This window comes from Pongo abelii, chromosome 13 (genome assembly GCF_028885655.2).
Source record: "Pongo abelii isolate AG06213 chromosome 13, NHGRI_mPonAbe1-v2.0_pri, whole genome shotgun sequence".
In the NCBI taxonomy this organism is placed as follows: domain Eukaryota; kingdom Metazoa; phylum Chordata; class Mammalia; order Primates; family Hominidae; genus Pongo; species Pongo abelii.
In genome coordinates this window covers 113,242,835-113,268,572 of record NC_071998.2, presented here as the reverse complement: position 1 = coordinate 113,268,572, position 25,738 = coordinate 113,242,835, and the positions used below count along the sequence as shown (strand labels likewise).

The window sequence follows — 25,738 nt, the reverse complement described above, 5'->3', positions numbered from 1 at the left end:
CCTCCCAGGTTCAAGAGATTCTTCTGCCTCAGCCTCCCAAGTAGCTAGGACTACAGGAATGCGCTACCACGCCCAGCTAATTTTTGTATTTTTAGTAGAGACGGGGTTTCACCATGTTGGCCAGGATGGTCTCAATCTCTTGACCTCGTGATCCACCTGCCTCAGCCTCCCAAAGTACTGGGATTACAGGCATAAGCCACCTCACCCAGCCACTGGGGATCTCTTAAAGCTGAGCCTCCAGGGAATCTAGATGTTTTCCCAGGGGATGGGAAAACATTGCCTCTGCCATCTAAGGGCAAACTAAAGAGCTTTGTCATGCTGAGATGAGAGTATCCTGTAAACACAATTATCAGTGCTCTTCTCTGTGTTTATTTCCCTTCTCCTCTCCTTGAGTCATTAATAAAGTCTCAAAAGCTATGTCTGTGGCTACGGGGGCCTAAGGAAAGAGTTGGAACCCAGGTGTTGTCCAGAGCATTAAAGGGCATCAAAACTTCCCTCCCTGTCCTAAGACCATTGTGGTCGTGGTAGCGGCTAGCGAGATATCCCCAAGGGAAAGTAAATTTGGAAGAGCAGTCGGGGCATCTGTTTCCCCAAAGAGAGGCTGCCTTCAGTGTCCCTCTCTGATTTATTAAGGAAGCAGAGAGGTTTCCTTGCAAATGAACACCCAGGTGAAGTGACTGGCCGGAGGTCAGGAAGCAGGTGCCGGGCTAACGTTTCCTGGGAGCGCATGAGAGGGAGCTTAGCCCAAGGTCCTGTTGTCCCGTGGCCACCTGATGCCGTTGAAATGAAAGTGGGGGAAACAGGCAGTGTTGATTTAAGGAAACGTGGCTTCAGTAGCGGCCTCCGGTGGCACAGTAGGAGTTCCTTTGTAAAACTCAGCTCAGCTTGGCTTCCAACCAGCACGCTCATTTAGAACACCCTGGAGTTTCAGGGTGATCAAAGGCATGTACAAGTAATTTCTTACATGTCAACACCTTCATGCTTCTCCTTGAAATTTAAACCAGCAGTTGAAATCCAGAGGCTTGCAGCAGATCTTGTTCTCACTCTCATGGTGTAAATGATCAGGCTGAGTGTCCCGTTCCTGGGCAGGCATTTGGCTGCCCCGACCAGGCTCTCTGAGTGGCTGGGTGGGTGTTTAAAACTATCCTTTTGGTGTGTCGGTTTCCAGCCAGTTCTCTTTAGAGGTCAGAGCTGTTGCCCAGAAGCACCAGCTCTGCACTGCTGTCTCTGCCCACCCTGGGCTTGTGAACCTGTCCAGGCACAGGCTGTGCCGCTGGGACTCAGGGCGAGTGTCCATCTTGGCGACCTTGACCCCTGAAGTAGGCTTAGCTTCCCTGTCCCGCCCCCCCTCCCCGTTCATGATTCCCACCCTCTGCCTTTTGGCTCACCACCTCCTGTGTGACCCGCAGGTCACCTGGCTTCGCTCAGTCTCAGATCCTTATTTGTGACATTATTAAGAACAGTGTTGCAGCTGGGTGCGGTGGCTCACGCCTGGAAGCCTGTAATCCCAACACTTTGGAAGGCCAAGGTGGGTGGATCACCTGAGGTCAGGAGTTGGAGACCAGCTTGTCCAACATGGGGAAACCCCGTCTCTACTAAAAATACAAAAATTGGCCAGGTGTGTTGGCGCACGCCTGTAATCCCAGCTACTCGGGAGGCTGAGGCAGGAGAGTCACTTGAACCTCGGAGGCCGCAGTTGCAGTGAGCCGAGATCGCGCCATTGCACTCCAGCCTGGGCGACGAGTGAGACTCTATCTCAAGAAAACAAAAACCAAAAAACAGCGTTGCACACACATACACACAAACAAGGTACTGAAGAACAAAACAAAATAACACCTGAAAAAGAAAAAAAAACAATATCAGTAGATTTCTCATAGTTTAGCTGTGGAGATTAAGTGAAATAACTATTGTAAGGCACCTCATAGGTGCTCATAAATGGTAGTTGTTACTGCTATGTATTACTGTTAATAACATTTTAAAGTGTTACCAGAAACGGGTCCTGATCCAGACCCCAGGAGAAGGTTCTTGTATGTCGTGCAAGAAAGAATTCAGGGCAAGTCTGTAAAGTAAAGTGGATGCAAGTTTATTAAGAAAGTAGACAAATAAAAGAATGGCTTCTCCATACAACAGCCCCGAGGGCAGCTGGTTGCCCATTTTATGGTTCTTGATGACATGCTAAACAAAGGGTGGATTATTCATGCCTCCCTTTTTAGACCATATAGTATAACTTCCTGACGTTGCCATGGTATTTGTAAACTGTCATGGTGCTGATGGGAGTGTAGCAGTGAGGAGGACCAGAGGTCACTCTTGTTGCCATCTTGGTTTTGGTGGGTTTCAGCTGGCTTCTTGACAGCAAGCTGTTTTATCAGCAAGGTCTTTTTTTTTTTTTTTTTTTTGAGACGGAGTCTCACTCTGTCACCCAGGCTGGAGTGCAGTGGTGTGATCTCGGCTCACTGCAAGCTCCGCCTACCAGGTTCACGCCATTCTCCTGCCTCAGCCTCCAGAGTAGCTGGGACTACAGGTGCCTGCCACTACACCTGGCTAATATTTTTGTATTTTTAGTAGAGATGGGGTTTCACCGTGTTAGCCAGGATGGTCTTGATCTCCTGACCTCGTGATCCGCCTGCCTCAGCCTCCCAAAGTGCTGGGATTACAGGCGTGAGCCACCGCACCTGGCCATCACCAAGGTCTTTATGACCTGTATCTTGTGCTGACCTCCTGTCTCATCCTGTGACTTAGAATGCCTTCACATTCTGCGAATGCAGCACAGTAGGTTTTAGCCTCATTCTACCCAGATCCTATTTAAGATGGAGTGGCTCTGGTTCAAACACCTCTAATAAAAGTATTAAGATGTATTAATACTCTAAGTAATGTATTTAGGGCTGTGAGCATTCCTCTAGGAACTGATATGTGGACCTGAAGATGATATGATTTAGCAGAAAAAGTGTGGCCTTTGGAAATTTGAACACACACCCATGTTCAGATCCTGGCTCCCCAGGGTATAAAATGTGTGATTGGGGAAATAAATTACCCTGTAAATTTCAGTTTCCTTGCCTGTGATGGGGGCTGGTGGGTAATAATAATAGTATTAGGTTGAATCACATGCAAATGTGTGCGCGTGCACGCGTGTGGGTGTGTGTGTGTAGCTGGGTTTGACTTATAAAAATGACAGTTTCATGTGGCTCACGCTTTAATGCCTATCTCACAGGGTTGCTTATTAGAATGGAAAATAATGTATGGGAAGTGCCCAGCACAGAGCTTGTACTGCAGTCAGGTCACCTAGGAAGCTATTGCAGCAATTCAGGTGAGAAATGCTGAGATGATTAAGGGACTGTAAGGTGTGTTCAGATGGAGAAATGTCAATTTGGTGACTGGGTGGGGGTGAGTGATGTGGGAGAAGGTGATCTCAGATCTCTGGCTGGGGGACATGGATGGATGTGGTAATGTTTACTGTCAGAGGGAACACAGGAGGGGTAGAGTTGAGAGAAAAGACAATGAGCTTTCTTTTGGACGTGTCAAATTTGACATATCTCATTGTATGAGTCTGGAGCCCAAGAGAGGTATGCTCCAGAGATAGACAGTAGGGAGTTACCTCCTTTTGGGGCATACTTTAACTGAAGTCCAGGAAGTGGTTGGCATCGCCCAGGATTAGCGTTTGAAGAAATGTCACCTGTGATCCTGGATAGAACATGACAGCATTGAACCAAATGAGACAGAGGCTGGTTCCCATAAGCATTTACTGAGTCCACCTCCATTAAGGCTCTTCCAGTGCTAGCTGGGGATGTAGTGGGCAGGAGAATCAAGGGATGAGGGAAATACTGCCCCTGCCTTCAAGGAGTTAGCAGTGTAGTTAACTCTGCCACTTTTTTGTAGGATCTTGGAATATGGGGAGAAACCTCTAGTTACAAAGCCTAAAAATGAAAATTCTGGGTCGGGTACAGTGGCTCATGCCCATAATCTCAGCACTTTGGGAGGCTGAGGCCGGAGGACTGCTTGAGCTCAGGAGTTCGAGACTAGCCTGGGCAACATAGCAAGGCAATAAACAAACAAACAAATAAATAAGTCAATGAAAATGCTATTGCTTGTCTTGTAGGATTAGATCTCATGTATACATATTGACGTGCCTAGCGCACTGCCTGGCACTGGTCAATACTGCAATTGCTCAATATTGCATTTGAGCAATACTGCTAGTTTAGCCAAAAGAGCACTGGGAGGGAGGGCACCTTGTTTGAGTGTTGCAAAATAAGACATTGATATTCTTGCATTAAAAAAAAAAGTTTAGGCTGGGCGCAGTGGCTCACACCTGTAATCTCAGCACTTTGGGAGGTCGAGGCAGGTGGATCACTTGAGGTCAGGAGTTTGAGACCAGCCTGACCAACATAGTGAAACTCGGTCTCTACTGAAATACAAAAATTAGCCGGGTGTGGTGGCGGGTGCCTGTAATCCCAGCTACTCGGGAGGCTGAGGCATGAGAATCGCTTGAACCCAGGAGGCGGAGGTTGCATTGAGCCGAGATCATGCCATTGCACTCCAGCCTGGGTGACAGAGCAAGACTTTGTCTCAAAAAAAAAACAACAAAATCAAAGCGGTTTAATGTGTAAATTATGGCAGGACTGCAAGGAACATAGGACTGTGGTGTGGGGAAGGAGGAAAAGCTGGGCCCAGTGATCTGAAGTGCCTGTGACTATAACCAGTCGTATACATTCGGAAGTGAGCTGAAGATTATGTAGCCAGTTCATTAGCAGGAAATCCTCACTACTGGAAAAACGATTTTAGCCGCAAGGGGAGCTTACTCAGCAGCGGAGTGTTATGTTCCAGGCAGGCTCAGCTGTGATGTCTTCTGGGCTCTCAGTAGGAGACTTGGGGAAGGAGAATGAGGCTGTGGGCCAGGGAGATGATGCAGGCTGTGGGCTGGACTCTGATGGGGTGGCCCCCAGGAGTTGGGAAATGAGAGGCTGACACCCAGGCAGACCCAGGAAACAGCCGAGTTTCAGGAGATGGGTCCCAGCCACCCATGGGCGAGCACTGGAGGATAGGATAGGCAGGAGCTGAGACTCCGGGCAAGTGGGTTGGAATGAGCCTCACCTGGGAATCTGATCACTTAGGAGGATGATCAGGAAACCAAGGCAGCCTAATACAAATAAAACGAAATGCTAAAAATAGTACCGTGAGAGGGAGTAAGTAGCTTGGCCAAGGTCCTACAGCTAGGAAGTGGCTGAGCTGAGATCTGAACCCAGGTCTGCCTGACTGCGAAGCCCACACCCTCTCTGCAGCTGCTGCTTGCAGACATCCAGTATGTGGACTCGGGGGAGGTAAAGGGAAGCTGCAGTCTGAGGGCCCCCACGTGCGCCAGTGTCACCCAGGGCCCTTAGGAAGCTAGGCTTTAGGCCAAGCAAGCTGGGCTTAAAACTCACGTGGTAGGAGAATTAGGTGGGGCTGGACAGAGGCTGGCTGGGACTGCACTGTGGGGAAGGAGTGGGGAGGCCAGGCAGGGCTGACTCGACAGGCTGTGTTCTCACTCCCCTCAGCTCCAGCAGTTAGGGGCAGGGTGTGAGAAGGGACCTGAGAGGAAAATGGACAGTCTCATGGTACGACTGGGCCCTTCCTATCAAACAGGTTTCAGTGTCCCGGGCGTGTTCTAGAGAGGCTTTTTGGTTACTCCCTAATGATGGGAAGATTATGGCTCACAGAAGGCTGCTGTTCTCCAAAAGCAGGGTCCATTAAGTTGCATTGGCAGCAGGGTGGCATTGGGGTAAAGCATGTGGAGAGGCTGTTCCTTGCCCCTCGAGTTTTCTGAGCAGAAGCACCAGCTGCCTTGAGCAGCCGTGTGATGCTGTGTCCACCTCCACAGTGAACTTGAGAACATCTTCAAAGAAAGGACAGCATGGCCCAGAACTGACGCTTTAGTTCCACCTTCTAGCTAGATGACTGTAGATTTCTTACTGGACACTCTGGGCCTCAATTTCCTCATTCTCCATAGAGTGGAGAGTTGGCAATTACATAAAGTAATATCTTTGCAGAGCATCAAAATTTATAATAGCAGCAAACAAATGTGTTCAGAACGAGAATGAAAGAGAGTACTTATTCCAAGGTTTCTTCTGAAAGATTTCTTCAGATCCCTGAATTAATTATGGTAGAAAGAGCTTAGGGTTGGATATCAGAAGATGTAATGTATTATTTAGGTTGGTACAAAAGTAACTGTGGTTTTCACATATTTTCCCTAATAGTTCTGGTTCTGCTACTAGCTGTGTGGCCTTGGGCAAGTCTCCTTGCCCCTTGGCCTCAGTTTCTTTGTTTATAAAGTGTGTACGTGTGCATGTGTGTGCATGTGCTCGCATGTGTGTACTCGTGTATACATGTGTGTGCATGTGTGTGTGTCTGTGTGTGTGTAGTGATGATTCCTTCCTGGGCCACAAAGGGCTGGTCATGAAGATATGGGAAGCTCAATATGGAGAAGGACTTTGGGAAGGAAAAGATGTCTGTATAGAGGGTTGCAGGCCAGGAAGGGATTCTCAGAGGGAACTTCCCGAGGGACCATAGACGATGGGCAGGAGCTTTACAGGCAAAGAAGGGGCAGGAGGCCGGTGGAGATCCAGGGAAAGCCGGTGTAAAGGCATCGAGGCGAGAGAGAGGACAGGAGGGAAGGGCAGGAAGCGAGACTGCCAGGGTGCGTTGGTGCTGGCTGCCAAGGAAGGGAGGACCATCCGGGCCATGCGAGGAGTGCATGCAAGGGGTCAGCCCCAACTCCTCAGGGGTAATCGATGCCACTGCCCCAGTAAACTCAGGATACTCATCAGTGATAAGCCAAACAGGGTGCTTTCTTTGCTGCTTAGGTTTTCTTAACTGGAACTCTTCAAAAGCCAGGGAGTGCTGAAAATGTTTGTCTGCACAGTGGCAGGCACTACTTCTCACAGACCCGTGGTTCCCGCACTCACCACGGAGCTGAGAGGTCTGTTCGGATACCTTTGCTCCAGTTCAAGGTATGCCCCATCTGAGTTTAGAGTCTGAGTCTCATCCCTGTCGGACAGCAGCTCTTATTCTTTCTAAGCTTGGGAGAGTTGTTGTATCAGAATTAATCATCTGTAGGAGATATCGGACAACCTGGCCTGGTTCCTGTGAAGAGTAGAGGGCTTGCGGGATATTATAAAGTCCTAAATTAGCTCTTTCTGGAGTCGTGCAAATAATACTCATTTGATGAAGTGAATTCCTCCTCTCCTTGTCCCCACTTTCCTTCAATGAGACCTGCTCCTCTCCCTGTAGTCCCTAAATCTGTTGATGGTACCATCACCCCTCCCAAAATTGCTGAAGTCCCAAACCATGAGCTCACCCGTGACCCTTTCTTCTCTCCCCTTTCACATCTGTCCAGTCACCAGGTGCCCTGATTCTACCTCTTCTCTCAGCTACCTGTTTCAACCCCATTGTCCCTGCCCCAGCTCAGGCCTTTGGACTTTTGATAGCCTTGGGACCTTCCTATACCTGGTTTCATTCCTTCCAAACTAGCTTCCTCCTGGGTGCCCTGGTGATGTGTGGATGCATGTCCCTCGCCAGTTGAAACTCCATCCTTCGCCTGCAGATCGAGTATAAATACAAGATGTTTTGGGGTCTGTTCTGCCCGTTCCAGCTTCTGGCTCCCAGGTGCCCTCTTCTTCCTCTCCATCCTGTCTCTGGGTAATCTGGCCCATTGCGAGGGCCTTGGCCATCCTTAGGGGCCTGATGACCCCAGATCTCTCTCCCAAGCTCCAGACACATTTCCCAGGGACCACAACCCTCTCCAGGTGCGTGCCCTCCAGGGTCCTCTGCCCAGTTCATCATCTTCCCACCGCCTCCCCTCCGCCTTTCCTCATTCCCTTATATTCCCTGTGACTACCTAGACATAGGGGGATTATCCTTCATGTTCCTGTCTCCCTCTCCCAGTCATCCAGTTTTGTTGATTTTAGCTCCAAAATATTTCCCAAACCTCTCTCCTTCCCTCTGACTCCACTGCAGCCTCAGTTTGGGCTTTTCCTCTCTGTCCCAGACCATCCAACCACTTGGGCGTATTTTCTATGTGGCAGCCTGAGGCATCATCCCATAATACACATCTAATTAAGTTGCTTTCTTCTCAAAACCTTTCAGGCAGTCCCCATCATTTTAGGGCATTGCTCAAACTCTCTAAACCAACATTCAAAGGCCTTCCGTATAAGGCCCTTACCTCCTAGCTAGGCCTGATCTTCCTCCATCCCTTTCTTCTCATACATCTCTCATTCATTCTGGCATGGGCTCTGGAATCTGCCTGCCTGGGTTCAAATCCTGCCTTTGTGACCTATTGGCTGTGTAATCTTTGACAAGTTACTTGACATCTCTGGGCTTCCCTCTCCCTATCTGTAAAATAGGATTGTTGTGAGGATTAAGTGAGATAATACCTCCAAAGTGCTTAGAACGGTGCCTGACCCATAATAAGTGCTCAGTAAGTGTCTGCTAATGTTACTATTATTATTGGTGGTGGTGGTGTTGTCTGGCCCCTGCCGATCTCATTAGTGGGATTTCCATGTGCACACCCCCTCCACCTCTTATATTCTCCAGCCATCGGAACTATCTGCAGTTTCCCAGAAGTGTCCTGCCCGCTCCTGCCTTCATAACCCCCCACCAAAGCAGCACATCCTCTGCCCAAGTCCTTCCTTTCTGCCTCACTGCTCTGTCTCCCACTCTGCCCCAACAGGCCATTCTTGCCCTTTCCATCTGACCCTAGGTGACCTCACTGCAGACTGCCTTCCATCTTAACTGGACTCAGAAATTGCCTTGAACATTGAGGTAGGAATTTGCCCTGGGTACCAGGCTCATATCCCTGAGGCTGGCAGGGGCCGGCCCTGCCTCCTGTCTGGCATGCACTGTGTGACACTGATTGTGTCTACCAGATGCTTGTTTTTGCCTGAGATCTGTAGTGTGTGCCTGTGACATCAAAGGTCTGAGTTGCTAAGATTGGATGCAAATCCACCTGAGTGACAAAGGACTGCCCTAACTGGTTTTGACTTCCCCAGTATTGCAGACACAGTATTTCTTCAGAAATTGGCCTCTTACCTGCCCCTCATTGCTAATAATATTTTGTGGCTTGATATTCTAGTTGCTGAATTTCTCCCTCCAAACATTTTAGCTTGCTTCCTCCAAATGCCCTGCTGATTTCCTCAAATGCATCATAAATCTCAGACCGAACTCTCCTCCTCTTATAGATCATCCCAATGTGCTGATCCCAACAGCACAGCAGGAACTCTCCAACGTGATGAATGCCACTTGTGTGTTTGTAACGCAGCCTTCGACTATGGTGATATCAAGATAAATCATGGTTCAGCATTTGCTCGCTGGCAGAAGCCAGGGACCTTAGTCTGACCCCTTTATTTTATAGGTGACTACAACAAAGCCCAGAAAGTTAGGTGACTTTCTTGAGGTCACACAGAAACAATTGGGACTAAAATCCAGATTTTCTGTTTTTCACTATAGTACTATCTCTAACTTACCAAAAGCTATGACTTAAAAAAATTAAAAATCAATCTTAAAATTTTGGTAAAATATACATGACAAGATTTACCAGATTAACCATTTTTAAATGTACATTGTATGTACGTTGTGTACAATGGCATTAAGTACATTCACATTTTTGTACAACTATCATCCATGTCCAGAACTTTTTTCATCTTGCGAAACTGAAACTCTATACCCACTAATCATTAACTCTCCATTCCCTCCCACCCCAGCCCTGGAAAATACCATTGTAATTTCTGTCTCTATGAATTTGACTGCTCTAGGTACCTCATATAAGTGCATTCTTTCTTACAGTATTTGTCTTTTTGGGTCTAGTTTATTTCACTTAGCATGGTATCCTCAGGATACATCCATTTTGTGCCATGTGTGAGAATTTCCTTCCTTCTTAAGGCTGAATAATATTTCATTTGTAGTGGTGTTTCTTTAAGACCATTTTAATATCTTTAGTAGAGTATCTTACTGCTCAGTAGTGTTGGAGTTTTGAACAGGGTGACTTTCCCAGCAGCGTTTTCTAAATGTCCACTAGGGGGCAGTAAAAGCCACATAAATTTTTCAATAGGCCCGAGCAGTGCCAGGCAATTAGGCCACTACCTCCTCTGTGTATCTCTTTCAGCCATCCGTGTATACCGTTACAAGGTAATGGACTTCAGGTCCAACAGCAGGTTTGGATAAAACTAGAGATACCATCAGTTGTAGCATAAGCACGAGTCTTCCTCACACTCCAGCTAACACCAGTGCAGAATACTTCATTCAATGTGTTGGTTTCAGATGTATTTTTATTTAATTCACTTAGTCCAGTGATTCTTAGACAGAGTACTCGTCAGAATCACCTGCGGTGATTTTTCCAAAATACACATGCCCAGGTCTCATCTCAGATCGATTAAATCAGAATTGCTGAGGCTGGGGCCCAGGTATATCGATGATATTTTCATTCTGGTCCATGACTTCTTTTTAAGAGCCAACGTGTTACTTTTTAACTTTAATAACTGCTGGGAAAGGGTCATTCTTGAATAAACCTCAGAGGAGAGCGAATATGAATTCTGAAAAATGTTTCTCTTTTTAGGGTAGTAGTGGCAGAAGGGTCTGGTGGCTATGGGAACCACATTCTGAACAATTGTGAGGGTTTCCTATAAATCACACCTGTGCTTTAATAAGCAAGGAACCCAGACAGAAGATTTGAAACTGGGGCAGTCTGGCCAACTCAGGATCTACAGATATAGTTCCTGGATAGCCATACTCAGGGCCAAAATCTTTAGGGTGAGGCCAGAGCACAGACCTCAGTACTGTCTGATACATTAGGAGGATCTTTCCTACAGTAAGAAGAGGAATAAGAGATCTTCAGTTTTATCTTAGAGGTAACAATGGCACCGTGAACATGAGGTGGGGTCAGGAGACCTCAGTTCTCATCCTGACCATCCTGCCAGCCAGTTGTGGGACCCAAGGGAAGTCATGTCACCTCTCTAAGCCTCAGTTTCCCCCTTGACTTTTGAGAGTACTGGGTGATGTTGATCCCTGAGGATTCTTCTAGTTCTAAAAATTCAATGATTCTATGAGTATTAGTAATCTTGATTTGTATGGCACTATTCTGGCAAAGAGCAGAAGAGGTATTCAGCAATCCAATGAGTGACGGAGACTATTGACCAGGTAGTTTAATTTATTTAAGGCATATACATGGAATTCAAAGGAGAAAATATTGCTCTGGATAATATATTGAACTGTTAGTGTCTTCGGCATAGCAAAAGCTTTCCAGAGGGAAAAATTTCCCATCAGTGCAAACTTGACATTTTTCACTTCCTGATCCATAACTGCCATTTGTCCAGCACACTTATATTTACCATAAAGGGCCAAGTGTACGAATGCTTTGGTTGAATATTAAATAACTACATAAACGTCAAGGTCACAGTTGCAAGAAAGCCTCAGTGGAAGGCCCTGGGAGGCTTGCATTGATCTCTCGTGAAGTTCCATTCTCGGATCCTGCTGACAAGGGGAAACAATTGATGTGGACCATTATTAAGGCTTTAAGTGTTTCTCCATTGTTAAAGATCTTTTACAAGCCCGGAATAAGTGATAGTGCCCAAGGAATTGGCAAAAGCTTCATTTAGAAATATAGGCTGGTCAAAGAGATAAACGCAAGGCACAAGCCAGAGTGCAGATGTCCTGGCTTGGGTTTACAAGCAATGGTGGAGAGCTGAGAGGAGTCCCTCACTGGGGCACCCACCAACTCAGCCTGCCAGGCACTGCTCTCAGATTTCAGAGGGGAACTTTCATACCAGAAGCTGCAGAGAGCATGGCTCCCTCTTTCAAATCCACCCTTACATTTCCTCCAGCTTCTCTCTGCTCGTGAAAACCTCCTCTCCTGCCATTTCAGTCCATCCGCTCTCCATAGCTGCAGGAAGCACCTCACCAGCATCGGGGGCAATGGGGCGAGGATGAATTATGCAGACCCGCAGGTCCAGATCGACTACCTGGACTGGTCAAGTGCCTGGATAGTTAATTATGTGAGTGTTCTGCTGACCTGGAGCTGGGAGGAGAGCAAATACTGTGGACGACGGGATCTTGTTTCAAAAAGATCTCAACAGACAGAAGGATTGTTCTGGTCTACCAAATGAACTTTAGAAGGGATGTAAACATAAAACAAACATTTCCTGTGCACTAGCTCGGCCCTGTGTTTGGTGTTGCGCTTGACCCTTTGTACGTTTTAGTTTATTTCATCCTTACAATGACCCAGTGAGGGTAGGTGTCTATATCCCCATTTTTAAAGTGAGGAAACCAAGACATGGTAGGATAGAGGAAGGTCCAAGGGCTTCAGTCATCAATCTAGATTCCGATCCCAATTCTGTCCCTGCGTTAGCTGGCAAGTCACTTCATCTTCTAAAAAGAGCGACACCCAGGCTTTGGACTGTCTTTTATTTCTCAGGTTCTAGGTGCTTAGCCTCTTGCATTTATGATTGCATGTAATCCTCAAAACAGCCTTTCTCCTATTTCACAGATGGAAAGGGTGTAGATAACTTAAGTCACTTGTCCAAGGCTGCAGGGTAAGGAGCAGGGCCAGTGTCTGAGCCCAGGCCATCTGACTCCAACACCCATGCCCTTAGCAACTGCTGTACCCTCTCTGTTCCTGATATAAAAAGGCAAAACCATATTTTCTGTGAGGGTTAGATGAGCTAATTAGGTAAGTGCCTGATATAGTGCCTGGCATTTCACAGGCGCTCATAAATGATATTAGCTCACCATCATTATCATTCTCAGCACTATTATTAGTTATATGACCTGTTCAAAGTGGTAGCTAATAACTGGCGAAACAGGATTTGAACCCAGGTCTTGTAACTGCCAATCCATGACACTCTCCACCTTGCTCTGGAGCACAAGACTGGGGACAGTCCTGATGTAACCATCTCAGTACCTTGTGCAGTGTTGTCTCCATGGAAGATGCTGAGCCCCTGCTCAGGTCGGCAGGGATCATCTTGTCACTCATTCACCACACATTTGCTAAGGCCCTGCTCTGTGTTAGGGATCCAGAGGGAAAAGAATATAATGTCAGCCATCCTTTTTTCCCCCTCCAGGTTCAAATGGTGAAAGACGATGACCCCTCCTGGAAGCCCACTTTTATCGTGAAACCTGATGGTGGTTGTCAGGGTGATGGAATCTACCTCATTAAAGACCCCAGTGACATCCGCCTGGCAGGGACCCTCCAGAGCAAGCCGGCGGTGGTCCAGGAGTACATCTGCAAACCTCTCCTTATCGACAAGCTCAAGTTTGATATTCGTCTGTATGTCTTACTCAAGTCCTTAGATCCCTTAGAGATTTATATAGCCAAAGACGGACTCTCTAGGTTTTGTACCGAGCCATATCAGGAGCCCACCCCCAAAAACCTGCACCACATCTTTATGCACTTAACAAACTATTCACTGAACATCCACAGCGGCAACTTCATCCATTCGGACAGTGCTAGCACCGGCAGCAAAAGGACTTTTTCCAGCATCCTTTGTAGACTGTCTTCCAAAGGCGTTGACATCAAGAAGGTCTGGTCTGACATCATCTCCTTGGTGATTAAGACGGTCATCGCGCTGACTCCAGAGCTCAAAGTCTTCTACCAGTCAGACATCCCCACGGGGAGGCCGGGCCCCACGTGCTTCCAGGTAACCATTGCCAGTTCCCAGCCTGCGTTTCCAGCCTTGACCGGCCTCAAGAGGGCTCTCTGGCTTCGTGTGGGATGAGTGATCGGGGTGGGATGGCCAGAGGAGGGGACAGGGTTGGTGGTGCTGTGGGCTTGGGTGTTAAACCTGGGCCCAACTTCCAGCTTTCTGTTTGCTCGCTGTGTGATTTGGGGCAAGCTACTTCCCTTGTGTTACTTGTAAAATGAAATGAAGAATACCTACCTTAAAAGGTTCTTGTAATAATTAAATGAGATAACATATGTAAAGCAGAGTTTTACATTCATTCGTTTACTCATTCATTCATTCACTTACTCATTCAGCAACCTTTGCCACATGCTTAGTAGGGGTCAGGCATTCTCCTGGGTTCTATTGAGACAGCAAGTCAGGGCCCTGCTTGCTGATGCATAGAGTCTGTTGTGAGAGACATATAATTTAAAAAGCAATGATTATGGAGGGTTATAAGTGCTAGAGTAGAATAGGAAATGTCTGAGGTGCTGAGATCGTGGGGCCACGTAACATTCTCTGGGCAGGAGTAGCGTGGTCAGGGAAGGCTTCCCAGAAGAAATGGCAGTTGAATTGGAACATGGATCGAGAGTTAGATGAAGCAGGAGAAACTGGGTAGGGGTGGGGGAGGCAAAGGGTTCCAGGTGGAAATGTGCTGAAGCCAGAGAGGTGAGTGGGAAGCAGGAGGCACTGGAAGAGGTTGAGTATGGTTGCCGGGTGGGGTTTAAGGCAGAGATGCGGGGGGAGATGAGGGAAGGTGAGGTGGGAGAGGAAGGTAGGGGCTGTGTCCAGAGCCTGGGTATTGGTGAGGAGTGGGGGGCCCCTGGAGAATTTTAAGCAGGGGAGAGATGCTCTCCGATTTGCATGTAACAAAGAACAGTGTGTCTACAGGGTAGAGAACACACTGAGACAAGGCCGGAAGTGGGGAGGTCCCTAGGAGACAGTTGCCTTCACATAAGCTGGAGAGGATGCTGGTATGGACTGGGAAGGTTGTGGTGCAGGTAGAGGGGATAGACAGATCTGGGTGCCAGGGAAGAAGCAAGAAGGGCTCAGCTTGGTGACTGGATGAGGCTGGAGAGAGAGGAGAGATGGTGGCAGTAAGGGCAGGGAGGAACTGAGGCTGATGTGCAGGTGGCTTGGGTACTTGCATGGATGGATAGAAGCCCTTGGAAGAGGACTAGGCTGTTGGGGGAAGGTTGGGAGTTGGACTTAAAGTGTCTATGTGACATCCAAGTGGAGAGATTGAGGGGACAATTGGATATTTGTAGCTTGGAGTTCAGGAGACAGAGGCCTGGGTTGGGGACAGATGGGAACTCATCAAATGGTGACCAAAGAGGGTGACGAGAGGACTGAGAAGACACCTGTGGGAATCACCATTTCACTAAGGGACAGGCAGGGGAGGGGGAGGGAGCCAGGAAAGGAGGCCAAGAAGCAGTGTCTTAAGATAGAATAAATATCAGGAGAGAAGGAGCCTGAATAGCAAGGAGGAGGTGCCTGGGGAAGCAGAGAGGGTCAGCGCGTCAGATGCTGCTGAGATGCCGGGCAAGACCAGCACTGAAACTGTCCTCTCCACTCATAAGGAGTTGACTGGAGACTTCAGTGAGAATTGTCTTCAGCAGAGCGATGGAGCCAGGGCCAGAGGCTGGTGGACTCAGCCAGAGTGTGGGAGGGAAGGGAATGAGGCTGGAACATTCTTACAGGCCATTCAGCTGTGACAGTGCGGGGTGGGGAGATGTGGTGTCCAGACACTCCATAGGTACACACTTTCCTGCCCCCAGATCAATCAGTGTGGGTAGGAGGAGAGAAGAAGGGGTACCTCTGAGACCCTCTCCATCTAATCCTTAAAGTCATTTTGTAGCACTTGATATATATGAAAAAAGAATACATGGAACATATTTGTAAGCCATGAACCCAAACAACAAAATGATTATCTCAAACCCTCCTCCCAACCCAAGATCTCCAACTAGTGTGTTTCTGCCCCAAACCATGTCCCTGCCCAGCCCTAAGGTAGACATTACCCTGAATTTTATGTTTATTATTTCCTTGCTTTTGAAAATACTTTTATTAGGTGTGAATGTATCCCTAAACAATATATTGTTTTGTTTTGCTTGTTTTTGAGTTTTATAAAAATGCTATGATAAAGTATGGAGTCTTCTGCAACATTCTTTTCCACTACACATAAGGTTTCCAAGGTCCACCCATGCTGGTGGGGGTCGTGGGTACTGCCTCATTTGCACTGTTGTAGATTCCATTGTGAATATGCACAATTTATTATCAGTTCTTCTGTCAAGGGACATTTGGGTTATTTCCAGTCTATGGCAAGCAGGTGACAGGTCTCTTGGGACAAGAAGTGAGAACGGAGGGAGTGGGGCAGTGTCTCTAGTGGATGGGGCATTCATTCAACAGCAGAAGAGGAGGCTGGTCCCAAAGTGCAGCCTCAAACCCAGAGGGACACCCCAGGGGCTGGGCACCAGTCAGCAGGATTTCCAGGCAGGCTGGCGGCACCTTTTGGAGGGCTATTCAGGCCATGATCAGTACCAGGAAGGGGTAATTGCCATCCAGAAATCTGTCCTGAGAAACTGGACCCCTGGCCTTTGGTTCCCAGGGAGGATGGACAGCTCAGCCATCAGGTAGGTGGCTTAAAACATTAGAAAGGAGAAAAGGGCAGAACTTAGAGCTAGGACCAGAGAAAACAAGTCCTGATGTAAGCCATCAAAAAGCTAGGGTCAAGGAGATAAGTTGCAATGTGGACACGTCCAGGGGTCATCCCAGGGGACCATGTGGTCACATCTGTTTGACAATGACAGCTATTCTAGGACTATCATGTGGGCCCAGCATGCAGAGCCAAGCCACAGAGCCGTGGCTTGGACCGAGTGGTAGGGTGGAGGGCCAGGCTGGTTGTTTTGCTGCATGTCTTGCTATGGACAGGCCACATGGGGCAGCCATCAGTGGGGCTCAAGCTGTGGGGAGCTGGTGGAGGGGGCAGACAGGGAGGGAGCCACTGGTTTGGACAGATCATGTCTGCAAATGGAACCACAGTCTTGGGACCGTTTCCCACTGCTTGACCACACTAAATGCTTCCAGGCCTGGGTGAGAGGAGGAGCACAGGGGGGAGATGCCAGGCTCAAGGAAGTGCTCTTCCTCCTCCCAGCTGTGCGAGCTTGGGCATGTTTCTTCACCACTCTGAGCCTCTGCTTCTTTCACTGTAAATCACCTACGCTCACTTCCCTGCCTGCCTTTTATTGTGAAGTAATGCAGGTGACAACACTTCAACAGGGTATAAGGTGTTAGCTATTTGGAATTTGTCTTACCATACATTTCAGATTCCCAGTCATTAAGGGAGAAAATGGTATCCTTGGGCCAGGCTTGGTGGCTCATGCCTGTAATCCCAGCACTTTGGGAGGCCGAGGCGGGCGGATCACAAGGTCAGGAGATCAAGACCATCCTGCCTAACATGGTGAAACCCCATCTTTACTAAAAAAAAATCACAAAAAATTAGCCGGGCGTTGTGACAGGCGCCTGTAGTCCCAGCCACTTGGGAGGCTGAGGCAGGAGAATGGCGTGAACCTGGGAGGCGGGGCTTGCAGTGAGCCAAGATTGTGCCACTGCACTCCAGCCTGGGTGACAGAGCGAGACTCAGTCTCAAAAAAAAAAAAAAAAAAAGAAAAGAAAAAATGGTATCCTTTTCTTCTTGGAGCCCTCTCTTACTTTATTCTTATCACTTGTAAGAACACTTTTGAGTTTGGGTCTTACATACCTGAGCTGACTTGGAACCTAGAGATTTAGGGACCCAGTTAGGTTCTGCCATTGACTTGCTGTGTGTTCTTGTATAAGTCACTTAACTTCTCTGTGCCTCATCTTCCTTGCCTACCTCACAGGGTTGTTGGCAAATTCCAGTGAGATAAAGATTGTGAACGACTTTTCAAGCTGTAATGTTCCGTGCAGATAGAACACATGACTTCTTTGCTGTACAGCTCCTCTCGCTTGTTGCCTGGGCTTGACTCAGATTGCAGCGTTCCAGAACATAAACTCTAGCCAAAGAAATTACATTTATCTTAAACATGTGACGGTGACCCCTTTCCAATCATAGCCACAATAACTACTTGGGAAATTGTGATGGCCCAGAGCAGTTGCGGGCACTGCTCAGGCTGTGGGCAGGTTTCCTGTAATCTGCTGCTGAGGAACGTGGCTTCCCTATCATTCCAGCCTGTCCCCTGTCATTGCCTAGGTAGCTCCCAGCAACATATCCTCATGTCAGTCTTCTTGAGGGCACCAGTGTGACTCTGACTTATACAGCAAGGCCTGTGTCAGTGTAGATGAATCATATGGCAGAATTCACACATGCAGAGGAAAGGCTTCCAGCTCAGCGTTCAAGAACGTTCTTTCCCAGTTCCATTGCTTGGTCTGTGTCTTCTTCTAGCTCCCTGTATCTAATTATCTCCTTGGCCGTGATCCTTTCGCTTAGATGCCTGAAGGAGATGCTGATCCTAAATCCTAAGATGTTTTTCCTCTTTATTCTTTGTTTTTTTGACCTCCTCCTTACCCTTCAGCCAGTCACCCCAAGGGAAGAAGGCCAAGGAGCAATGCAGTGAGTGGTCAAGGGCTTGGATTTGGTTCTTAGACGGCCTGGGTTTGGACTAACCCTGGGACCTCTAGCTGGTCTGCTTGGCAAGTTAACAATTCTTAGCCTCAGCTTCCTTATCTGCAGTTAGAGACCATATTTGTACCTCTCTTTCAGAATTATTGTAAGCACAAATAAAAGCAAACTAGGAAGAATATTTAGCACAGCACCTAACACATAGGAATCACTTAATAAATGACAGTTTTTATGATTATTCCATTGTTTGTTATCTGTAACCACAACAGCTCTCAAATTTGTCTATGATGAAGTGCCTTAAAGTTATAAGAAACCATGAAATATTCACATTTTAAACCTAACAGGAACACGAGTGTTCCAAGGAGCATAGTTTGAAAACCATTTCCTTAGCCTGGCATTTGTCACCCCTGACCCCAGCCCCAGTCTAGCTTCTCTGTGCCCTCCCTGAGCCCTGCAGTCTTGAAAAACAGATCCAGTTGCTGTCTTGGACATAATTTATGCTTTCCCATTGCTGCCCTTTGGTTCTCTTCTGTCTCAGCTGACCTGGCATGCTCTCTCTCATTGTTGCTGTTTCTTGAACTTCAACGCCTTCTAAGGTGCTATTCAAGCCCCATCTCCTAGATAAAGCCTTCCTCCAAAAACAACTTCTGATATTTCAGCTTTTTCTTCCTTTGGACTCTAACACATTCCCCGGGCACCCACTGAGACAAGCCCTGAGCTAGTATGGGCGTGTGGTTACGGATAGGACAAGGTCCCTGCTCTGAGGGGGCACACAGTGTAGTGGGGAAAGCTGACTCATGAGAACTCCAGTCCCTTGTAAGAAATGCTATGAGAGGGTCCATGTGGGATGCTGGGAGAGCCCAGAAAAGGGAGTTGCTAACTTTGCCTAACCCTGTCAGGGAAGGCTTCCCCGAGGAGGAGATGCTTAAGCTGGAGGGTAGAGCATGAAGAAGGGTTTGCCAAGAAGAATATGATAGAAGCATACACTCCAGGTTCTCCCCTACCTCCCTGGCTGCTGCTTCTCAGCCTCTTCTTCTGGACCTGTCAGTGTTGGAGAGTCTCAGGTCTCCATCCTTGGAAAGGTGTGCCCCTATTCACAATCACTCCTAAATGATCCCACATAGCCCCCATGGCCTTAAGCACCAGCTCTATGCTACTGGCACCTATAGCTGTATTTCCAGTCCTGACCTTTCCTTGAGCTCCAGATTGGTATATCCCAGTGCCCACTTTAATTTTCTACTTGGATAGTTAATAGCCAGCAAACACTGAACATGTCCAAAGTCAAGCTCTTGACTTCCCTCCCAAACCTACTCTCTATCGTCTTTACTGTTTCAGTAAATGAATGGCATTCAGTCAGTCACTCAGACCAGAAGCCTGAGACATCCTTCTTTTTTCTGTTTCCCTCCTTCATGCATCTAATCCATAAGCAACTCTTGCAAATATCCTTTAAAATATTCCCAAATGTAACCACTTCTAACCAACTCCACTGCTGCCATCCCAGTCTAGGCGGCCATCATCTCACACTTGAATGGCTGCCATAGCCACCCTTGCTGCCTATAGCCTATTTTTCTCACTGTAGCCAAGGAGATGCTTTAAAACACAAGTTGGATCCGGTTACTTTCCTCACTGAAGCCCTCCAATGGCTTTTTCATTGCACTTACAATCCTGGCTCCTTCTCATGGTCTACAAGATGCAGCGCCATCTGCCCCTTGTCTATCTGACCTCATCTTCTGCCACTCTCTGTTTCGCTCACTCTTTGCTGTTCTTCAGAAATGGCCTTTGTTCTTGCTGTTCCCTCTCCCTGGAATGCTCTTCCCCAGCTATTCAAATATGACTTATTCTTTTTTTTTTTTTTTTGAGTTGGAGTTTCACTCTTGTTGACCCAGCCTGGAGTGCAATGGCACTCACTCACTGCAACTTCCGCCTCCTGGGTTCAAGCGATTCTCCTGCCCCAGCCTCCCAAGTACCTGGGATTACAGCTACCCGCCACCATGCCCAGCTAATTTTTAAAAAATATTTTTAGTAGAGACAGGGTTTCACCATGTTGGTGAGGCTGGTCTTGAACTCCTGACCTCAGGTGATCCACCTGCCTCGGCCTCCCAAAGTGCTGGGATTACAGGTGTGAGCCACCATGCCCAGCCCCGAAATGACTTATTCTCTCACTTTATTCAGCCCCTGTCTGTATGTCACCTCCCTGAGACTTTTGCTTCTGGTGATGAGGGAGTAACAATAACCTCCTTCTGCAAACAACTAGACTACCAGAAATATATATGAATGTGTACATGAAAGAAATATTTTCAGACTTTGGACCACAGATAGCTCAGTACTGTGATCTCTGAGAAAAGGGGGAAAAAAACAAGGTGAGTCTTATGGTTGCCTCAGCTTTTAGTCTGGGGGCAATTTTTGGAATATGGACACAGAGGAGGTGAACCTGAACAGCGTCCAGTGACCTCACTGAGTTGAGGAGATGAAGATTGAAGTTTGGGAAGGCTAAGGTGGCTGGAATTTGTGGGGCAGAATTACAGAAAGGAAGGAGCTAAGCAGGAAAAGAGCTCAAGAAAGCTGCATGAGATCTCGGTGGGTCTCTGCTGAGTCCTAGGCCATGCATATATGGAGGGTTAATCCACAAAGCTGGACAAAGAATAACTGGGGGACTGGTAAGCTGAACCATTTCCAGGGCTCACACAGGGCACAGAGGCATTCGAGCCCCAAACAGAGTGAAGAGTCTTTGGTGATGGCTGGGAGCATGCAATGGAATCTCCAAAGAAGTTCTGCCTTAACAGGGAGCGTTAAATCCTGCCTGGGATGAAGGTTACTCTAGACCCATCCTATTCACCTTAAGCAAAAGGCTTTGAAGGCATCAGACTGATTTGCAAATAACTGACTGCCAAAACAAAGCCCAGCACTTTAAAAGAAAGACAAAGTCCAGACACTCAGCATTGAAATATAATGTCCAGCATTCAATTATAAAAAATCTCTAAACATTCCACAAAACAGGAAAAGGTAACCTTTAGCAATGGGGAAATCATTTAAGAGAAACAGATCCAAAAATATTAGAAATGATGAAACTAGCAGGAAAAGGATACTAAAACAGCTATTATAACTATATACACAAATTTTAAGAAACATATGAGCTTAGTGAAGAGAGAAATGGAAACCAGTGAAAAGAGCCAAATGAAACTTCTATAACAGAAAATATAATCTCTGAGATGAAAATATCACTGGATGTGATTAACAGGAAATTAGACACTGAAGAAGAAATCATCAGTGAACTTGAAGACGTAGCAATAGAATGTGTCCAAAATTAAATAGAGAAAAATGACAAGGAAAAAAAAGAACAGACCCTCAGTGGACTATGGCCCAATATCAGGTGGTCTAACATATGTGTAATTGAAGTCCCAGGGCAGAAGAGAGAGGGAATATAAAAAAAAACTTTTGAAGAAATAATGGCCAAATTTTCCAGATTTGAACAAAAACTATAAACCCACAATCTAAGAAGCTCAAGACATTCCAAGTAAAATACACACACATGCACACACACACACACGACCCCCAGATTATAATCACACTGTTGGAAAACCAGTGATGATCAGAAAATCTTAAAAACAGTCAGAAAGAAAAGATACACTATGTTCAGAAGAATAAAGAATAACCACAATGTTCTCATCAGAAACTGTTCTGGCCAGAGACAATGGAATGATAAGTGTCTCCTCTTTAGAAAGGCCTCCCTTTTTATGGCTGCATAGTATTCCATGGTGTATATGTGCCACATTTACTTAATCCAGTCTATCATTGATGGACATTTGGGTTGGTCCAAGTCTTTGCTATTGTGAATAGTGCCACAATAAACATAAATGTGCATGTGTCTTTATAGCAGCATGATTTATAATCCTTTGGGTATATACCCAGTAATGGGATGGCTGGGTCAAATGGTAGAACTAGACAAGACTCATACTGGTGGACAGGAGGAATCTGACGTTCTTACAAGTATGGTCAACTAGAAAACCACAGAATCTATCTGGAGGGCTGCATGTGAGGTGGGTGGGAAGGTAGCTGGTTCAACTGCAGAGCTGCTGGATCTAGGTTGGTGGAGAGCTAATAGGAACTGACATTACTATCATCAGAGCTTTTGGTGCTTTTCCTACAGTTCTCAAAGTGCTTTCCCTTGATTTACTTGTTCAGTCCTTACCATGAAATAGGTAAGGCACCAGGATATTTCCTTTTTTTATAGTCTGGAGATGGGTTACTGCAATGGTAAGGTGTTTCACTCAAGTATACATGTCCAGGGTTTGTATTAGAACTGGAATCCAAATCTCATTCTCTGAATTTATCTTTTTCAATAAAAAACTTATTTTGCTGTGAAAAAAAAAAAGGCCCCCCTGGCCCTCCTAGGTAGATCACCAAATGTTCTCTTCCACCCACTGTATCACACTCTGTGTTCTTACCTTGCTTTCATTATTGACTTGCTTGTGGTATCTCTCCCCTCTAAAACATAAGCTACAAGGGGGTAGGAGTTTTGTTTTATCACAGCTTTATGCTCAGTGCCAAGAACAGTGCCTGGTATCTAGTAGTGCCCAGTAAATAATTGACAAAGTAAGTAATGCCTTCAGGCAGAAAAGTATGAAGGCAGAGAGCAGTAAAGCATCCTTGAACTACTAATGGTTCAGCACAATGAGATCCCAAGATGTGTAGTAGTAGCAAGTGGGAGGAGATAAAGCTGGAGTATTGACAGATGCCAGGTCATAGAGCAATTTTTAGGACATGCTGTGGGACTTGGGCTTCATTTTGTAGGCAGGGATTTTGGGCAAAAGAGTGTTAATAGTCTATTTACACTTTAGAAAAATGGCTCTGGCAGCCCCTTGTGTCATATGAATTAGAGGAGCGAGTTTGAGAGCAGAGGAAAAGTGAGAGGTGGCACAGACTTGTGGCGAGTAGGAGCAGAGGGGATGGGCCAGGTCTAGAAAGCTTTTTAGGAGGTAGAGTGTGCAGGTGTTAGTGGCCAGCTGGTTGTAACGGATGAAGGGAAAGTTTTGACTTGTGTGATTGGGTGGATAAGGAATACAGAAAGCAAAGGAGATTTTAGAAAAATATGGTGTATTCGTTATCTATTGCTGTGTAGCAAATTACCCCAAACCTTAGCAGCTTAAAACAACAAATACCCACTATTTCGCAGTATATGTGGATCAGGAATTTAGGCTTAGCTGACTGCTTCTGGCTCAAAGTCTCTCGCAAGGCTGCAGCCCACATGTTGGCCAGGACTGCAGTCATCTCAGAACTTAACTGGGGAAAGCTCCTCCTCCAAGCCCACTCCCATGGCTGTTGGCAGGTCTCGGGTACCCTCTAACTGTTGGCTGGAGAAATCAGTTCCTTGCCACCTGGGCCTCTCCATGGGACAGCTCATGACCATATGGCAGGTGGCCTCCCTCCGAGTGAGTGAGCAAGAGAGTGAGAGAAAGCACCCCAAGATAGAAGCCACGGTCTTTTTATAACCCAATATTAGAGGTGACATTTCATCATTTCTGCCCTATTCTATCTGTTAGAAACAAGTCACTAGGTGAGGTCACACCCCAGTGTGTGTGAGGGGGCATTACACGAAAGGAATGAATACCAGGAGTTAGGGATCATTGGGACCATCTTAGAAACAGTTGACCACAGAGTGAGTTTGGATACGCTGAATTGGGGGACTCTAGGACCTCCCAGTTGGGGATACTCTGGATGCAGATGGAAGTGTAGGTGTGGGGCTCAGGAACTAACCACTGTTGTTGGGATGTAGTTTGGAGCCTTTGCATAAATTTATAATGAATGGCTCGGGAATCTCCCCAACTTGATTTGAAGCTTCTAGAATGAAGGATAGATATCTTTAAACCCCCCAGGGAGCCCCTCAAGTGGAAGGTGATCAACACATAATTGCTGACTGAATTACTTGGGGAGGCAGAATATCACATGGTTGAAAAGCTCTCTCTCCATTTACAATTCCTGCTCTGTTAGAGGGACTTGGAAAGAGGCTTTCCCCATTCTAAGCTGCACATTCCTTGTCTGCACAAAGTGGATTTTCAAAAAAAAAATAAATAAATAAATAAGTAAAGCTTTTTCCTTGGGAACCCCAGTTTATCACATAGGTAAAAGGTAAAATTTGATCTGATCTGGTTGGCCTCCCCCTTGGGACCCCAGAAAAGAACCCCAGTTTGAAAACCCACTGGACCAAGTAAATATCTGATTTTCTGCCAGCTGGGACATTCTGTGATTTTATGACAAGATAACTCTACATATCTCCCAGTTCTGTGATTCTGTTTATTAAGATCCATTGATGCTACATATTTTATTGGACTTTTGAAAAGAAAATCATGCATATTTCCTTGAACTTGTGAAAAAATGTCATAAAGCTGGCTCTCATTAAGCACTTTCTATGTATCAAGCACTGTGCAAAAAATGTTATATTGCATTATCTCTATTTGATCTTTTCTCCCCTACTGGAGTCTAAGACTTGTTTAGTTCACTGTTGTATTTCCAGCAGCTAGAATAGTTCTTGGGACATAGAAAGCATTAAATAAATATTATCTGGGCTGGATGTGGTGGCTCACACCTGTAATCCCAGAACTTTGGGAGGACAAGGCAGGCGGAGCACCTGAGGTCAGGAGTTCGAGACTAGCCTGGCTCTACTAAACCCCGTCTCTACTAAAAATACAAAAATTAGCCGGGCGTGGTGACACATGCCTGTAATCCCAGCTACTCAGGAGGCTGAGGCAGGAGAATCGCTTGAACCTGGGAGGTGGAGGTTTCAGTGAGCCGAGATGGTGCCACTGCACTCCAGCCTGGGCAACAAGATAGAAACTCCATCTCAAAAAAAAAAAAAATTAAATTAAATTAAAAATAAATATTTTCTGAATGGATGAACTTGAACTAAGGTAAGTAAGTACCATTCATAGTTCCATTTTATAGATGAGGAAATTTGGGCTTAGAGTTGCTAAGTAACTTGCCTATAGTCACACAAGTTAAAGGCAGAACTAAGATATGAAATGAGCCCCTCTTGACTACAAAGCACACTAATGCCATTTCTTTTTGGTGGAATTGGCAGGAAACTGGAAAGAGATAGCGTATATTGAGTACCTTCTATATGATGAGCATAGGCCTAGGTATTGCTTTTCACTGCCATTATCAACAACCCTGACAGATAGCTATTGTTATCCTCATTTTTCAGATGAGATCATTGAGGCTCAGAGTGGCTAAGCACCTTACCTAGAGTCATGTAGCTAGTGTAAGGGACTGAGCTGGGACTGGAGCCCCAGGTCTTTCTAACTCCAAAGCATTCCTGTACAAGACCCAGCATACTCAAAAACATGCACTCAAGTTTAGGTTCTGGAAAATTTCATGCCACTGGTGGGTGTAGACCAACAGGGCTGATGAGGCTTTACCACCCCTGCTCCAGCTCCCAGCATTCCCAGCTTCACATTCATGAAACCACTGG

The 25,738-nt window shown here is 46.5% G+C and overlaps 1 protein-coding gene across 7 annotated transcripts in view; it reads left to right on the top strand.

Moving 5' to 3' along the window:
- Positions 1-25,738, top strand: part of TTLL11 (tubulin tyrosine ligase like 11) — a 278,864-nt gene that overhangs the window by 94,381 nt on the left and 158,745 nt on the right. For 4 of the 7 annotated variants that reach the window (XM_002820170.5, XM_054521084.2, XM_054521087.2 and 1 more), the window contains one exon: positions 13,080-13,655. The exons of 2 other annotated variants lie outside the window; for them this stretch is intronic. In XM_002820170.5, the coding sequence (XP_002820216.4) occupies positions 13,080-13,655 (576 nt within the window). The remainder of the gene's footprint in view (positions 1-13,079; positions 13,656-25,738) is intronic. One more of the 7 variants, XM_054521081.2, reaches the window with a different exon arrangement.